The 16,107-nt window shown below is 32.7% G+C and overlaps 2 protein-coding genes across 2 annotated transcripts; both read right to left on the bottom strand.

The window, feature by feature from the left end:
• Nucleotides 1–6,488: 6,488 nt before the first annotated feature.
• On the bottom strand, nucleotides 6,489–15,825 carry LOC148280878 (mitochondrial protein C2orf69 homolog). Its single transcript, XM_088227640.1, has 7 exons — nucleotides 15,766–15,825; nucleotides 14,181–14,345; nucleotides 13,273–13,400; nucleotides 11,223–11,327; nucleotides 11,021–11,135; nucleotides 9,690–10,344; nucleotides 6,489–7,556 (listed from the first exon to the last, which is right to left on the bottom strand). Exons 2-7 carry the CDS (start codon nucleotides 14,316–14,318, stop codon nucleotides 7,330–7,332), a joined length of 1,368 nt encoding a protein of 455 aa, XP_088083766.1. The 5' UTR covers nucleotides 14,319–14,345; nucleotides 15,766–15,825; the 3' UTR covers nucleotides 6,489–7,329.
• On the bottom strand, nucleotides 14,533–16,035 carry LOC148280877 (two pore potassium channel protein sup-9). The gene has a single exon (XM_088227641.1). It carries the CDS (start codon nucleotides 15,720–15,722, stop codon nucleotides 14,664–14,666), a length of 1,059 nt encoding a protein of 352 aa, XP_088083767.1. The 5' UTR covers nucleotides 15,723–16,035; the 3' UTR covers nucleotides 14,533–14,663.
• Nucleotides 16,036–16,107: the final 72 nt, after the last annotated feature.

Raw genomic sequence — 16,107 nt, 5'->3', positions numbered from 1 at the left:
AAGGGTATTCTTCTAACACAGACAATTAGAATTACTTACATATTAATATATTTTTTATAAAATCACATATTTTACCAGACGTCGGCAAATGTGGCTCCGAAGCCACATTGGGTAATATGCGGCTACCAATTTCTCCCATTATATTGTATTGAGAATTTTTTCTTTCTAAATGTTGCAAGTATATTTTTAAAAATAACTCCGTACAATGTACCCCGTTTTTAAAATAAAATTAATAGATACTTTTTGGTATTGTTTATGAAATCACCCAGAGAAATCCTCACAACTCTACATATCTGCAGTTGTCTAAGTGTCATTGAACAAATGTTTTTTTTTTTATACATTATATAGCAATTAATATTTTAAAAGAATATGTAAATAAATGTTTTTATGTTTTATTTTGTATCATAAATTTTTTTTTCTCATGTATATTTGAAATTATTCAATAAATATAAAAGTTTAAGTCACTCTCCAAGCACAGTTACAGTTATAACTATAGAATTAAGAATAGTCCAGAAGGAGCGTAGAATCATATTTGAATACATCGGACTGTGTCCAATAACCCCCCCCCTATGCCTCACATTCACCGCGCGCATTCGTATTGCCGCCGCGTTATGTTGCACTATGGTAAAAAATATAATTATAACACAAATGTAATGTAAAAAAAAAAGCAATCTGTTAATTTCTCTAAAATTTTATTGTGCACGCGGAAATATTGATTGACACAACAGTGTAGATAAGTAAAGGGTCATTTAATAAGAGTAATTGAATTAATGAACTTTAACCTTAAAATATAAAACAAATTTTATTTTACATAAAACTGATATTTTTATATCATGTTAAATAATATTTGATGTTTTAAAAATAATGTCGGTCAAATTTCCACGATAGAGTTGTTTAATCCGAGATCCAATTTTCATTAGTTCTCTCATTAGATGAGCAAAGTAGGTTAAAAAAAATTACTACCCTGGCAACACTAATGAAATGTTCATTTTGTTTCTTCGACAATCTGACAGATGGATTATTTTTTTTAAGTAATGCATTTGTTACATACAGATTCATTTGCTAATTACACATGAAATGTTATTGCATCCTGTTTTTTTTAAGATCCTAGCAGTATTTCTACACTTAAAAAGGACACAACACGGCATAGTTGAATTCAAATCAAGAGTTGCGTACTGAGCGACGTCTACAAAGAAACTAATGGGTCTAAACGTAAACCTACTCATTTATGAGTAGTTTAGTCGCCTTCTGTTTGATGTGCGTATGCGGTTTCTGGACTATTCTTACTTCTATGGTTATAACATTAAAAAATTATTAAATTAAATTCAAATTTAAATTTGCGTATTTAATATGATATGAGAAAGTGACTATGGTGTGGCTCTTTATATGTATACATGAAAGTTCAGAATGTGTCTCCTGTTGACCTCATGTTTGCCCAGTCTTGTTCTATGCATAAAAATTCAGATAAGTTTAAATTATGTAGTAAATAACTAAACATTTATAAGTATCTTTTTTTCACAATGTAATAAGGTCCCGAATTTTACAACAGAACCACCAATCAGACAAAGTATATTTAGTCATGTAAGCGCTAAAGACATTTATTTAACTATCATAAAATCTTATTTCAAATTGACAAATTTCTACATAATATTGTGTACAAAAAAAAACATTATTTTGATTTGAAAATTACATGTTTTTAGGTACAATTATAACAAAAATTGTTTTTAAAAAAAACTCATTTGATTTTGGAAGTAAAGTCAACATCAATAATTAATGTAAAATAGTTGATCTATTACATAGATCATTAGCTGCATTTTACAAGATAAAAAAAGTAGATGGTGATTTTCAAGAATGGCACAAAAAATAAATATATTTATTCTTACTAATTAATGTTCTATTCTAAAACATTATTTTCCGGACGTATATTTGAATTCGTAATTTTAATATTATTAGACAATATTTATTTACAATAGAAATTTTTAATTAATGTTTTGTTCTCTTAATATTTAATTCTTGGATTTAATATAATTTTTAATTTAACACCATTCGCATAGAAACCTAACCAAATGAAGACAACATTTCGTTATACATATTATATTACGTTTCATGCATCCTAAATTATCACATTAATTTCAAATAGCAAAAAATATTTTCAAGCTTTGTTTTGTATTGAATATATACATAATTAATAGATATTTTTTCCGAAATTGACATTAAATATGAATTTAACAGTGTTTTTTTAGGCTGCAATATAGTCTCTGGACTGGCACCTGAAGTGTAAGACTGATCATCTTACCTTCATGTTAACGAGAAATGCTGTGATTAGAGTACCAACGCAGTGCTTTATGAACCATTTGGTATGAATAAAGGAATCATGATGAGATATTTCAACAGAGATATAAAACCTTATTGACAGAGGACCTTAGTAATCTAAGCATTCATAAGGTTTATGATCTGTCAATGGCAGTCATCACTTTACACACACTGTAAGATTCATATACCTTCAATAAGGTATTTTCACAAATCGGGAATAACATTAAAAAATTTGAGCGTAGTTTTACAATTCTAATTATATAACTATCAATGTATAAAAACCAAGTTTAAATTTACAATTATCGGGTTTAAACACATGGCATGGAATGCTTTCCAAGCAGAACTGGGAGAGTGAAGTGATGTTTTGAAAAAAACTTAAAACCCACTTGTTCTCTGAGTCCTTTGAATGAATCCGTGACAAAATAAATTGTAAATGTATTGAGTTTTTCTACTGACATTTCTTGGTGGAATTGCATTTTTAATTATAATAATAAAAGAACGTATATAGTTTTATTCCACTTTTATTTATAAAATTTTACCAGTGACCGGGTTTCGTCATGACCAACATCGTCAGACTGGTGGGAGACTAAACAATTTTTTTTTTCGAGGGCCAAATCTAACGCTTAAAATCTTGTAGAAGATATTAAGTTATTTCCAACCAGAAGCCAAGTTTCAACATTTTTTAGGATAAACACATTTCGTTTTTAGGAAAATGGGTTCCTAAGTCTTTCGTACCCAAATTTTATTGGGAATGAGAATCAAATGTAGAAAAAAAGCAATGACATCTCGATTCAAAACATATTTACATAAAAAAACCTTACTGCAAAAGAAATATGAAAATTATTATGTGATGTTAATCTGAGGTCCAATTTTCATTAGTTCTCTCATTAGATGAGCAAAGTAGCGTAAAAAATTTGACTACCCTGGCAACACTAACAAAATGTATATATTTTTTTTCTTTGACAATTTGACAAATGGAAAAATAATTCAATTTTTAAGCAATGCATTTGCAATGTCCTTTAAATGTTTCTCACGGCGTTGTTTAATCCCAGGTTTTAGTTCCTGCATTAGATGAACTAAGTAGGGTAAAAAAAATTAACTACCCTGACAAAACTAACAAAATTTCCATTTTGTTTCTTTGACAATCTGAAAAATGGAAAAATAATCAAATTTTTAAGTAATGCATTTGCTACTTAAACATTCGTTTGCTACTTACACATGAAATGTGATCCCATCCTGTTTCTTTAAGATCCCAGCGGTATTTCTACACTTTAAAACAACACGCCATAGTTGAATTCAAATCGGGAGTTGCATACGGAGCGACGTCTACAAAGAAACTTATAGGTCAAAACGTAAAACTACTCCTTTAAGAGTAGTTTAGTTGCCTTCTGTTTGATTCTGTATATGATTTCTGGACTTCTTAATTTTATGCTTGTAGAGCGGAAAATATTATTTCGAAAGACGTATAACTTTCACCATTTTGTTTTATTTTTGGTGCTCTAAATTTGAAAAAAAACACCTGATATTTACACAGATATTTTGTATCTGCACCAAAAAAAACATGCACAGATGACCATGTATAGCTGTTTAAGAAATTTAATAAATCTAAATGGAAGTAGTCAATAGTGAAAAATGATTTTCATTGTCTGGGCGGATTAAAAATACAGTTCGGTGTGAAATAGAAGCAGGACCAGGACGAAAGCTTTTGACTCGATGGCTACACCCAGGTAAAAATCCGGAATAAGGAAGTCGAGTGGTGACAGTCGTTTGCGCATTCGTTTGCCATGCTCGAGGTCCAGGATTCGACTCCGACAAGGGCGACATGAATTTTTTTTTTAAAGGATGGTTCTACACTGCAATATTTGACGTTCCTGGACTGGCACCTGATGTGTAAGACTGATCATGGAACAGAAGATCGATATAATATGTACGATATGAACATTTTTTTTTTATTAGAACTGGAAAGATACTTCACCCACCTGCTGTGATCATCATTCATATTATTGTGTTTGATACTTACGTAATTTGAAATGTTTTTTTAAATATGAAAATTTTTGAAAGATGCAATATAAATTAGAAATGTAAATAGTTATACTTATATATATGGATGTATGTATTATACTGATTATTTTGTTACATATTTGAACAGCAAGCATTCAAAAAGTTATTTATCCAAATATGAAAAAAAATTGTTTATATCAAATTTATAGTTCATTTCTCAATCGATGAGAAATGATTAAATTCGTACATTAAAACTAATAGTGTTGTAAAAAACAAGTTTTTCCTCATTTTTCAAACTCTGTATTTCGATGAAAAATTCCCTTTTGAATATTTGCTCCTCATTAACTTAATTGACAATTTACACTATTAGATATTTTAATATAATATTCTTCGTCCTATAAGGAATTTATCAGCTACGCAAAGCATTTGAAATGATATTTTTAATCTTGAGAAATAATTAATAAATATTTTTATTGGTTATAAATATGTATCACTGCATTACACATTCTGGAAAATTTTGTACTTCAGTTACTAATACATATACACCATATAATTATGAAGAAATTATGAAATTATGAATTCAATTTAATGTTACACGAGGTATATCTAGAAAGTTCCATTTGTATTTCTTGCCATTGCAGCGCTGTGATCGCAGTTTTGCGCATGCGTGTTACTTACCCTGACCTATGGAGAACAACTTGATGGTATTATGAGTTGGCTAACTGTTGTGTACGCATCGTGGTACTTGTTTAAAATGCCGAATGAAATTAAAAAACGTTTAAGTTTGGGGTACGGTGTTTCATAGTCAAATCAGTCAGGAATGATGGAAACTACAACGTCTTAAAGGATCTAAGTCGACTTAACCAGTAATCCTGTATATAAAATTGTTTTTTCTTTGCATTACTCAAGTTGGGTGATCTCATCTTTGCGAGTCTCGTAGAACAATATGACAACGTTATTAACTTTAATGTGCGTGCGCAGAAAAACGAACATTTGTAATAGGATTGGACTCAAAATGAAGAGTAGTATCCAGATTCCAGCGTATCAAATGAATACTATCAACTATCAAGGCCAAGGTACCTTGATATAGGAATTACGCATACGAATTTAGGTATGTATACTGAAAATTGTAAATGGCGTGCACTCGAACATTTTCTGCGATAATTTTAGCAATATTTTTAGATTTTTTTCCATACTTATAATTTTCAATAATAAAAAAAAAAGTTCTTATTCTAAAATATTCCAGGGATGCGCGGCATCCACAGCATATATGGATGGAGCGCACCCGGTACACACCTATTTTCGTGAACCTGTCGAATGGAAACTTTCTGAATATAAATAGGTGCGAAGGTTTTCTCGGTCACTGTTATCAATATGTTTCTTTTTTGGGTAATACCGTGTGTGTTGGATTTGATCCGACGTTTCGGCTACCATTGCAGGAGCCATCTTCAGGGTAAACTGGTCGGAACAAATCCAACACACACTGTATCACCCAAAAATGAAACATATTTATTTCTGGATATACCTCGTATTATATTGAACAAAATCCACATTCAACTCAAAAAGACCACAAGGATCTGAAATCTTGTTACTCTGCCGTAATTTTTAATGTAACCGCTAAAATGCTGATACAATTAAAAACATTAAAGACTTCTAAAATATGGAAACAGTGACAAAAAATACTACATGCATTTTTATCCTAGTTAATTATTTTCCAAGAGCCCTGTTCGATTTTCATCTTTGTATGTGCATATAATAATTGAATCCACGAATTCTCTATACACATTTTCGTATAAAATTGACTTATTTTTCCAATTAAACATACTACGCACCATTCAATAATTATTTCATTTCTGTGGTCACTGGGGAACTACATGAATATGAATTTTTCTAGAACTTTTACAAATACAGTCCTAGAAATAATTTTGTTTTTAAACATAAACAACTTAATTACTTTTGTAATGTAAAATCATTCTAAACAGTAAATTTATTTACAATTACATTATGCCTCGATTCAATATGCATTATGAACATCAAATATGCAACATAATTATTTCTTGTGACCTTAAGATTACGCATTACATTGTGTGTGACACATAAAGCATGTCAAAAATCCTACAGTGCGGAAACAAATGAAAATTATTATTAGGTTCAGTATAAATAATAGGATACTATTTGTATTTACCGAGCTTTAATAGTTTGGAACAAATAATACTGTTATACAATCTCATTTGACGGTACTGTATAATAAAGCCTATTTATCAATATTTACTTTTGATTGACAAAAACTTATTTTGGCGACTAAAATTGGCTTGCTGAACTTTTCTAGTCCTCACAATCTTAACAGAGTTGAAGAAAACCTTAGGGAAGATGAAGGGACTTAGTTGAAATAATCACTTTATACACTGTAAATGCTGCTCGCACACTTCCCTCCGAATACGAATCGTGGCCCCTCACTAGGGCCCGAAACAGCAAGCTTTCCAATTTAAAAAATATGTGCCTTAAAAGAATTTTCAAAATGTGGTGATTGGCTTGATTGATTGAAGAAAACAAACCGAACCAATTCCGATAACAACTGTCATCAAGCGGACAGTATTTCATAGACCTTTATTACTTTAAAAATATAATAAAAAAAAGTGACATTTGCCTATTCCGCCGAATGATAAAGACGGCCTTCCAGGACGGTGGGAGCCAGCAGGTGTGAAGAAAAGTCAACTCGGGTTAAGACTCTCCTGAGGCATCCGCAGCACGTGACCAAGCCAGATTAACCGCTGCACCCTCAAAACGCTCTTTATAGAAGGCTCTGCGTTTGTTCTCAGACTTCAATGTAAGTTATGGATTAAGTAAGTAATATAGTCATTAAAACCATTCCATATTCCCTCTCCTATGAATTGTTTCATATCTATTGAAAAATCTGTATATCTAGATAAAATATCCTGTTAAAATTCATCACTTGTCAACAAAGATTAAAATGTACATACTCAAAATAAAGTTTACTAGACGTATTTAAGGACGTTACTTTTCAGACACTTGCGCCAGTAGGTGATCGGGACTTCTGAAGACATTGAGAATTTCAAAATGCATGTACAGGTTGGGAGACGCGCCGTCAAAGTGCAGCGTTCGGGAGACCTTGGCACCGAGCTGTTGGAGAAGGTCTGTGAAGGCTCCTTCTTCTCTCCTGATCCACGCTCTTCTGTCATCTTGCACTTGGTACGGGGTCACGTGAATCCATATCTTTATATCTGGGGAATGAAGCATAACAATTTATCAATACTTGATTCTGCATTTTTAAATAATAATATTATTCATATATATGTGGGGGTTTGTGTAGAGTTGGCTGTTGAGGAGTCCCCACACCAGCCAGAGAGAAGACAGAGAAACAGGTTTGATGTTTAATTCGCTGTTTAATTACATTTAATTAACAAAATGAAACAACACACCAGCGAGAGAGTACTGGAAAAACGTGGTTGTGGTCCAAGTAGAGGTTTCTTTTTTCAGTGTGAAATTCTTAGTACACATCCCCACTAACACGAAGGGAAGTTAATGTCCTCAGGAGTGCTGTATGCATCACAATATGCAATTTTATATTTTGGTATTTATTTACTATATTGTTTTTGTATTATTTCATAATTTTGAAGTAGAACACTGTTATGTTTAAATGTATTTATGCTTATGAAAGGCATTTGTGCCGTGTACACTAGTAAAAAAATATTTTTAAATAAAATAAAAAAATATATATATATTGGCTTTAAATAATTTAAAAATGAATCAATAAGAAGTTATTTTTCCTTATTCCATCTCCAGTAAAACCTGGTTTTTACATTCCTCGATTTTAGGTTTTCCCGCTTTTTACACCGAAATGTTTAGGACCTATTTTTTTTCATACATTCTAATAGAAATATTCCCCCCAATTAACGTTTTTTACATTTTTCATTTCGGTTTTACGCTTAAATTTTTTCGGAATTCATTTGATGTGTCAAAAAAGCCAAACTGATGTCATAATAATGATGCTGCGGCCCGCGCGCCACGAATGAAGAATACAAACAGGTTAACTAATAATGGATAAATTATTGTCTTAATCTAAATTCAAAGCAGGTGCAGTGTAATTGACCTTTTTGTTTAAGTGTCTTCCTTTAGGGTTGTCTTAGTTTTCATTCGAACAAAAACGTCATATTGACTTGTACAAATCATGATACGCAGTTGACAAACGCTTAGGAACAATAAAGTTTTAATATCATTAAATTGCGATGTTCAAAAAATAACAATAAAAATATTTAAAGTTATAAAAAAGATGGTTTAAAAAGTTGTCATAAAAGTGGAAACAATTTTTCCGCGATCTATATGACAGTTGTTTTTAGTGATGCCATAGAAAAAAAGTGATACCATATAAATAAAACTTCCCAACATTTAGGGGAAAAAATATTGTATGTTATTTTATGCGAATTCAAAATTCGATTTTTGTTTTTTTCATTTACACAAAGTAATTTTAACACGCTGTTTTTAAATCAAATAAAAAAACAGATTACATAATACTGTTTGAAAAAAATATAAAAATATTTTTAGTGAAATCATTAAAAAAAAATTAAAAAAAAAAAAAAATTGTCAATTTTCACTTATCACCGTTTTTACATTTTTTCTCAATAGTGTAGCACTAGTGTTCTATAGTGTAGCAAATCAATTTTATTTTGATGTAATTCCTATTTTTTCCATAAATTTTACATTTCCTCACTTCAGCGTTTTCTTCAGTTTTACACTTTTTTTCTTGCTCCCTTGGAAAACGTAAAAAGGGGGTTTTATGTTTATGTAATTATTAATATAGTCACATTAATGCTTAGAATATATTTGTTTCTTTATACAATAAATTATCGTAGTCAGCAATACTTTAACAGGTTTAACTTCCATTACGTAATGACAGAATGAATCAGGGAGAATGGCATTTTAAATACTTCTACTGTCGGGACAATAAATAAATACACATGCATGCACATACCTACACATAGATACACTCACAGACAAATCAACAATCTCCTGAAGCATACGATAGATAGCTGCTGAACAACCAGCACCTAATGATGCATCCGCACTCCAATCGCAGTAAATCAGGATCGTTTTTTTTTACATGGAAGGCAAGGTGATGAAATATTGAAGTGTAGAACCACCTATAAAACCAATATTTTATGTACGCCCTGCCCTGCCAGGAATCAAAACTTGGAGCTCGAGCATGATACGCGAACACGCTAACGACTACACCACGAGGCGGATTTATATACACTCGACTTCCTTTTCCATTTTTTGATAAGCTGTAGAGTCGAGAATGCTCATTCAGGGATCCAGAGTCACAGAATAGAATACATGCATACATGAACAAGATTTACCTAGCCTTGTGAGAGTTTCCAAGAGGCTTCTGGAAGTTATCCAAGTGTTCTTCCCGCCGGCGTGCCCTCCGTCCAGCCAATACATGTCCGATATCCGGGAGACCAATCTCATCATCGTACTGTCGTCGGGAGTTAGGGTCTTCAGGTAGTGAAACTCGTATATAAACTGGTTGAGCACAACGCAGCCTTTGCTGAATCCGACAAGAATGAGATTAGCTTTATCCAAAGCCAATCCATCGCGCCACCAGAGGGTATTGAAATTGGGTGCGCCGCCATCTTTGCTTTTAGTTTCTTCGCCGGAGTTTTGAGACTGCTCAGAGTTCGTCGATTGCGGATTGACAACGATTGCTGATTGGCATTGTGGGGATACGAGAACGCTGGCGGGTTGACTTGAATTAGTTGTTTGAATAACCCCTCCCTGGTTCTGAAACTCTTCTAAGGTCTTGTCAGCTTCTGAATTGTTGTGTTTGGTAGATGTGATAGTGACGTGGTGGTCTGGTACTGTGTTGTTGGTTTGAGTGTGTGGTTCGTTATAGGATGAAGTGGTAACAGTGAGGTTTCTTGTATTTTCCAATTCTCTCTGGAGTAAACTTGTGGGTGTGTCTATGGTGCTTATTTCTTGCTTGTTGGTTGGATTTGCTGAGTCCATAGTTACCTGGAATTTAAACAAAAAGTTTAAAAATTATTATTTTTAAAAATATATATTTTCATTTCATTTTCATTTCATTTTCATTTTTTTTCATTTCATTTTTATATATCGTTTTATCAGTGCTATAATTTTTTTTTACTACGAGTGTGATGTCACAAGTTCTCTTCGGTGGTTTCTGCTGATTGGTCAGTTGGCTTCCTGCTTACTTGAAATTTATCGCAACACTATCATTGGTTGATTCAAAAGAACTAATGACGTCGTTCAAAATAGTTTTTTTTTTTCATACATTTTCAAGAAACTTCACCCTACAATTTAATGCTATAATTTTTACCGCACGTAAGAAAACCTTTTTTTATATCCAATTTTCCATAGCACTGAACTTCCTCATTTAATAAATACATTGTAGTTGAAAGAACACGAATATATAACACATGTGTTAGAAAAAAAAATATTCTGTTAAATACATTTTTAACAGCCTCTTGTTCAACATGATAGGCAAACATGATCCAGTTATGAAGAAAAAAATAAAAACCAAATCACAGTATAAAACATACCTTGAGAAATATGTTTAATTTTTGTGTTATCACCGGGAATCGAATCAGCCTTACGTACGCGAGTCAAGCATCTAAGTTATTGCACCACGGAGGCTGCCACTCAACTTAATAATAAAAAACAAACATACCTGCAACATGTCCAGATCCATATAACATTGTTGATTTGCCAATGATGACGTAATCATTTCTCTAAGTTCTGAAATCGGCATAGTTTTTATTCTATTGGTTACACTCTGAAGAAGTCTGGAAAACAAAATCTCAGTTAGTACAATAAACCAAAATGGAAAACTGAAGCTAAGCTCAAGTGAAGGTGAAATGTTGTGTAGAAACCTTTCTAGATGTTGCAGAGATTGATAGGTGATTATATGATCTGGAACACCGGCATCGTTGCTTGGAACAAAATTGTTGTAACAGCTAAATGTTCTGTATTCCATCCTAAAAAGAAAATGTTACGTATAATGTAGATAAACTTAGGCAATCTTTCAAAGATATGTATCTATCCAAATGTTAATAAATAATATACAAAAATGGATCCACAATACTGTCCATAAAAAAATGTAAACCAAACTAACATTTAAAAAGAAAAATAATATTTGAAGCAATAACTCTGTGGTTTTTCACTATATAATTAAAATAAAAACACCTTGCCTTTTTAACCACATATTATTTATGTTATTACCAACCGGTTTCAAAGCTACACACGCTTCCTTATCTATTTAAATAAACAATAAGTGGTTAAAAACAAAATGTTTTTATTTTACTTATAATTACATAACATTTTTTTGTTTACATAGATAATACCTACCACTTTGGCATTCCTTGGTTAGGTATGCAAAAATAACTTTGTAAAGAGAGACAAAAAGGCAGTTATTCGCAAAAGTCACATTTTGAGATATGACACTTTAGTATTTACCAACTATATGTTAATTAAAAAAAACAATAATACCTGTGTTTGTCATATCTACATTGAGTTTTTGCTAACGAATCTTTAGATACTAAAAAAAAACTAAAAAACTTGAAAACTTAAAAAACATTAAATCGTTCTTTATAGTGAAATATTTTTTTACTACTCATTGCAATATACCAAATGGTTCAACATTTCAGAAATTACCTCATATTTAACTTATTTTGTGACTTTTGTCAAAAAGCAGTCTTTTTGCCCATAAAAGCAACACTAAACGGGCAAACATTTACCTATATGGGACCTCACTGTTATTCCAATGTAAAAAATGTATTTACAAAAAAATATATAAACACAAAAATACTCTCAAATTATTAATTTCAGCCCGATTGGATTTATAAACATTTTTAAACAACTCATGACCAACTATGAAAAGTTCTCAATTAAATTATCTTCAATCAACAATATTAACTTAATGACATATTGGGTCATGCAGTATTGATACGCAACCAAGAGATTTGGGATGCTGGGTCTGTCGCATCATTTTGTAGAATGGTGAAGGTTTAATAAAAAACAAAAAAATATTGAAATTATCATGGTATATAATATATGTATTAGATAAGGAATTACTAGCTGTTAAAATGAATATTTTGTACAACTATCTGAATAAATACATTAAATATTGAACCAAACTTGTCGAGCAGTATTAATTGATATGCAACATGAAGTAATGCAATCAAAACATAATATGTAAATAAATTGGTATATTTTACTAAATTCATAATTACATTTCACTAAAACCATCGACCTATTAAATACACAGCCCTCAGAGCCCTCAAAAATGATGATACTTAACTGATGCCCCTCCCCCCCCCCCCCTTAATGATGGCCAATGCTTATTTAGTCATTCTTCAACCCCAGCCAAGTGTGACGTGAGAAGAATCTAAACCACAATGCCTGCTCGTGTCATGAAAGCGCATGAAAATCTTTCAACCTTTCTTTTTTGATGAAAACAATGCATATTTAAATAAAAATGATTTTTTTTTGTAAATCTCCGACTACACCTAGCGACGCAATTGCGAAGCTTTTTATACTTATAGGGTTGCAATGATAGGAATACGTTTTTAAAATATAATAAATGTTCGTTAATATTATTTCTGCGAACACTATAATCCAGTGAAAAAAATAAATGGGTCAAAATTATAAGGAATTTAAGGAAATAATCTGATTGGAATCCATCAAAAAATGATTGTAAACATTAAAATACAAACTTTTTATATGTCTAAAATGGGTATCCTCAAATTGGTAGTATATACATGCTCGTTGAATGCCGTGGTATAAATAAACGAGCTTTGTAACTATGGATACGTTTTTGTGTCACTACTTTTTAAAATATTTTACCCTATAAGGCGGTCAATGACTAAAACTCTTTTATTGCATAAAACATAAACACACAATATCATTACAATAAATACATACCTGGATGGGCGTACAACTACAATATGAGATCGAGGGAAACTGACATTTAGCATGGCGGCCATATTCTCCAAGTTCCATTTAATGTAGTTCTTATTATCGCGGTGCGATTTCATTACTTCGGGAAAATCCTGAAAACAATTCAATTCAATAAGTTTTTTTTAATAAACCACCATAAATTTAACAGGCTATTTCCAACATAAAAGTGATGGATTATGATGGGTTGTGTTTAATAGCGGCCAATTTATTCCTTGTTTTATTTTTTATCGTTTTTCTTAAAGTCACGACAGAGAACTTGAAGAAAAACGATAAAACCTGAACAATCCTCGTTCTTCTCCTTTAAGAGCTCTGGGTTCAATCCAAAAAAACAATAATAATTGTAAAAATGTCATATCACAAAGCGAAAAATGTTTTTGATATTAAAAACCATAATTTGTCTTCAATTTTTAATTTGAGAATGCAACTTTGAATGACATAGGAGGTTACTTACTTTGTACGAATGTTATAATTATATGTAAAATAAATAAATTACTAGGTTTACTGTAATTGTGTACATAAATTTTATGCAAATGAAAATCGCATTTCCGTTGATATAAATAATCTAATTAATATATTTTTTAATGCAGTAATATCATTGATTGATTTTCAAAGTAAATTGATACATGCTCGCAGAAATAACCTACTATGATTCTTATAAACTGTGGGCTGAACATAAAAAAAATTCTGTAAGTGAAAAAATATACATATCGTCACCCTAACTTGAAAACCTTTTGTTCAGGAAGAGTAAAAAAGGTTTTTACACTCAGTAAAGAATGGTAGTGAAGTTTTTCACACATAGATTATTTAAGGTCCTAACAGAAAATGCAAATTTATCATTTTTGATTATTTTTGGACCTCTTATATATTATTACCTGAACATCTCCTCCAAAGTAAACCACTGTGGAGTGGTCGTAGGAGGGAATGGCGGGCGGGCAGAAGACCACGTCGTTGACCCTCCCATCGTAGCCCGCAACAGAACACAGTCTTATCGGAGGCATCGGAGACAACATCAGCCTTCACCATCCGTCCTCCCTGCACTGCGTTAATAAAACCAACACATTTACACGCACGAATAAACAGCATAACAAACACCAAACAGAGCCAAAATAATTTATAGTATCTTCAGTAAAATGTCATAAGTTGAAATATAATAATAATAATAATACAAACAATAAATGTGTGTACTAAACTAAGTTTATTCGAGATAAATGAAAGAATATCACGTATGTTGAAATCTATATTTAACACCCAAAATACCAGTAAATGCGCAAAAACTTGTAAACAGATATAAGTGAATATTTTTTACACAAATTACACATCGCTACCCTAGTTAATTTTTCATATTGCTTTCTTATTTACATATTCCTAGGATATCTTTTCATTCCGAGGCACCGAGTGAAGCGATTCTGAACATCTTCGAGACATTGTCTCATGTCTTCCTTTAGTTCTTGCGCCTTCACACGAACATCTTCTCGCATTAAATTGTAGCACATGGCAATCAGCCCCATCCCGAGCAACATGTACACGAAGTTTATTATCAGCTTGGTCTGCGAGCTACTCCTAGAGTCTTTTATCTTAGTCCCCGGAACGAAGTCTCCTATTCCAATCTTACAGAGGCTAGTAACGCAAAAATAGGTGGAGTCCAGATAGTTCCACTCTTCCCACTCTGCGAACATTATAGTGCCACAGAGGACGTAGAAACTTATCACCCAAAGGCACGCGGTGGAAGGGACGATTATCTTCTTCCTCGCGGGAGGGAGACCACCGTTTTCGAAGCCATAATCGTATTCCCTTTCGTGGCTGCATTCGTGAATGATGGTATACAACCACTTGAAAGTCTGGGCTAACACTTTGCCCATGTTCATGAAGTAAAGGATGTAAATAGGTATTCCGAGGCCCGCGTACATCACCGTGATTCCTTTACCCCACGGAGTTTTCGGGACTGTGTTACCGTAGCCTATCATGGTGAACACGGAGAGACAGAACATCAGGGCTCCGGGAAACGACCAGATTTCGTCGGTGGTACGGCCGTCATAGCCGCCCAGTACGGTAGCGGCGAATCCATCTTGAAATTTCTTCAAAACAATATTAGCTTCGCGAACCCAAATAGATTCGTTAAACACATTCTCGTTGGCCGTCACATTCCACAGCTCCGAGACACAGTTCCGCCTCAAGTTTTCTAGAAACTCGAAACTCGGATTCTTCTCCTGTGTTTCGATGCTCATGAACCCAAACGCTCCAACAATAGCGTAACACACCACCAGTCCTCCGACTCCCACTTGTGTGCACATAAAAGCGATGAACTTCCGAAAACAATCCTTGATTTTCTCTCTCGGATCACTTTCCGTAGTCGACGACGAATCCCGACTACGCAGGGAACTCCTAAACTGCTGATTTCCCGGCTGCCCCCTCATCCTGACATAACACTTTAAAATCTGATAAAATACCAAAATTTACCGAATTTAGTCTACACTTTCGGTCATCGAGTTATGTTCGAAGATAAAATTAAAAGCGTGTAAAGTATTTATAGAAATATGCTGGCGCCGAGCCAATTTTTATTCAACATTGGGTCGGTTATTTATCAATTGACGGGCTGTTACATTATTCGAATATCTCCGGGAGATATAATTCAGCCTAACTCCAACGGGGTAGGACAAGCCGCGCGCATTATAATTCCGACTTCTGACATTTGTCACTTTTCACGGTTGTATTCATATCCCTGAAATCGGTTTAAATTTGCGCGATATCGAGATATTGCACAAAGCCTGTACGTCGAATAAATAAACATAATTATATAGA

The sequence above is a fragment of the Micrasema longulum genome, unplaced genomic scaffold (assembly GCF_059751315.1).
Source record: "Micrasema longulum isolate JH-2025_06_02 unplaced genomic scaffold, ASM5975131v1 h1tg000519l, whole genome shotgun sequence".
Lineage (NCBI taxonomy): Eukaryota > Metazoa > Arthropoda > Insecta > Trichoptera > Brachycentridae > Micrasema > Micrasema longulum.
This window is presented reverse-complemented; position numbering and strand designations above follow the sequence as displayed.

Bases quoted from the DNA above. Each gene is read 5' to 3' on its own strand.
- LOC148280878 (XM_088227640.1), bottom strand. From the start codon at position 14,318: ATGTTGTCTCCGATGCCTCCGATAAGACTGTGTTCTGTTGCGGGCTAC. The intron at 11,136-11,222 runs GTTTCTACACAA...TTTGTTTTCCAG, and splicing joins TCTCTGCAACATCTAGAAAG to ACTTCTTCAGAGTGTAACCA. The intron at 7,557-9,689 runs GTAAATCTTGTT...TTCATTCCCCAG, and splicing joins GGAAACTCTCACAAGGCTAG to ATATAAAGATATGGATTCAC.
- LOC148280877 (XM_088227641.1), bottom strand. From the start codon at position 15,722: ATGAGGGGGCAGCCGGGAAATCAGCAGTTTAGGAGTTCCCTGCGTAGT.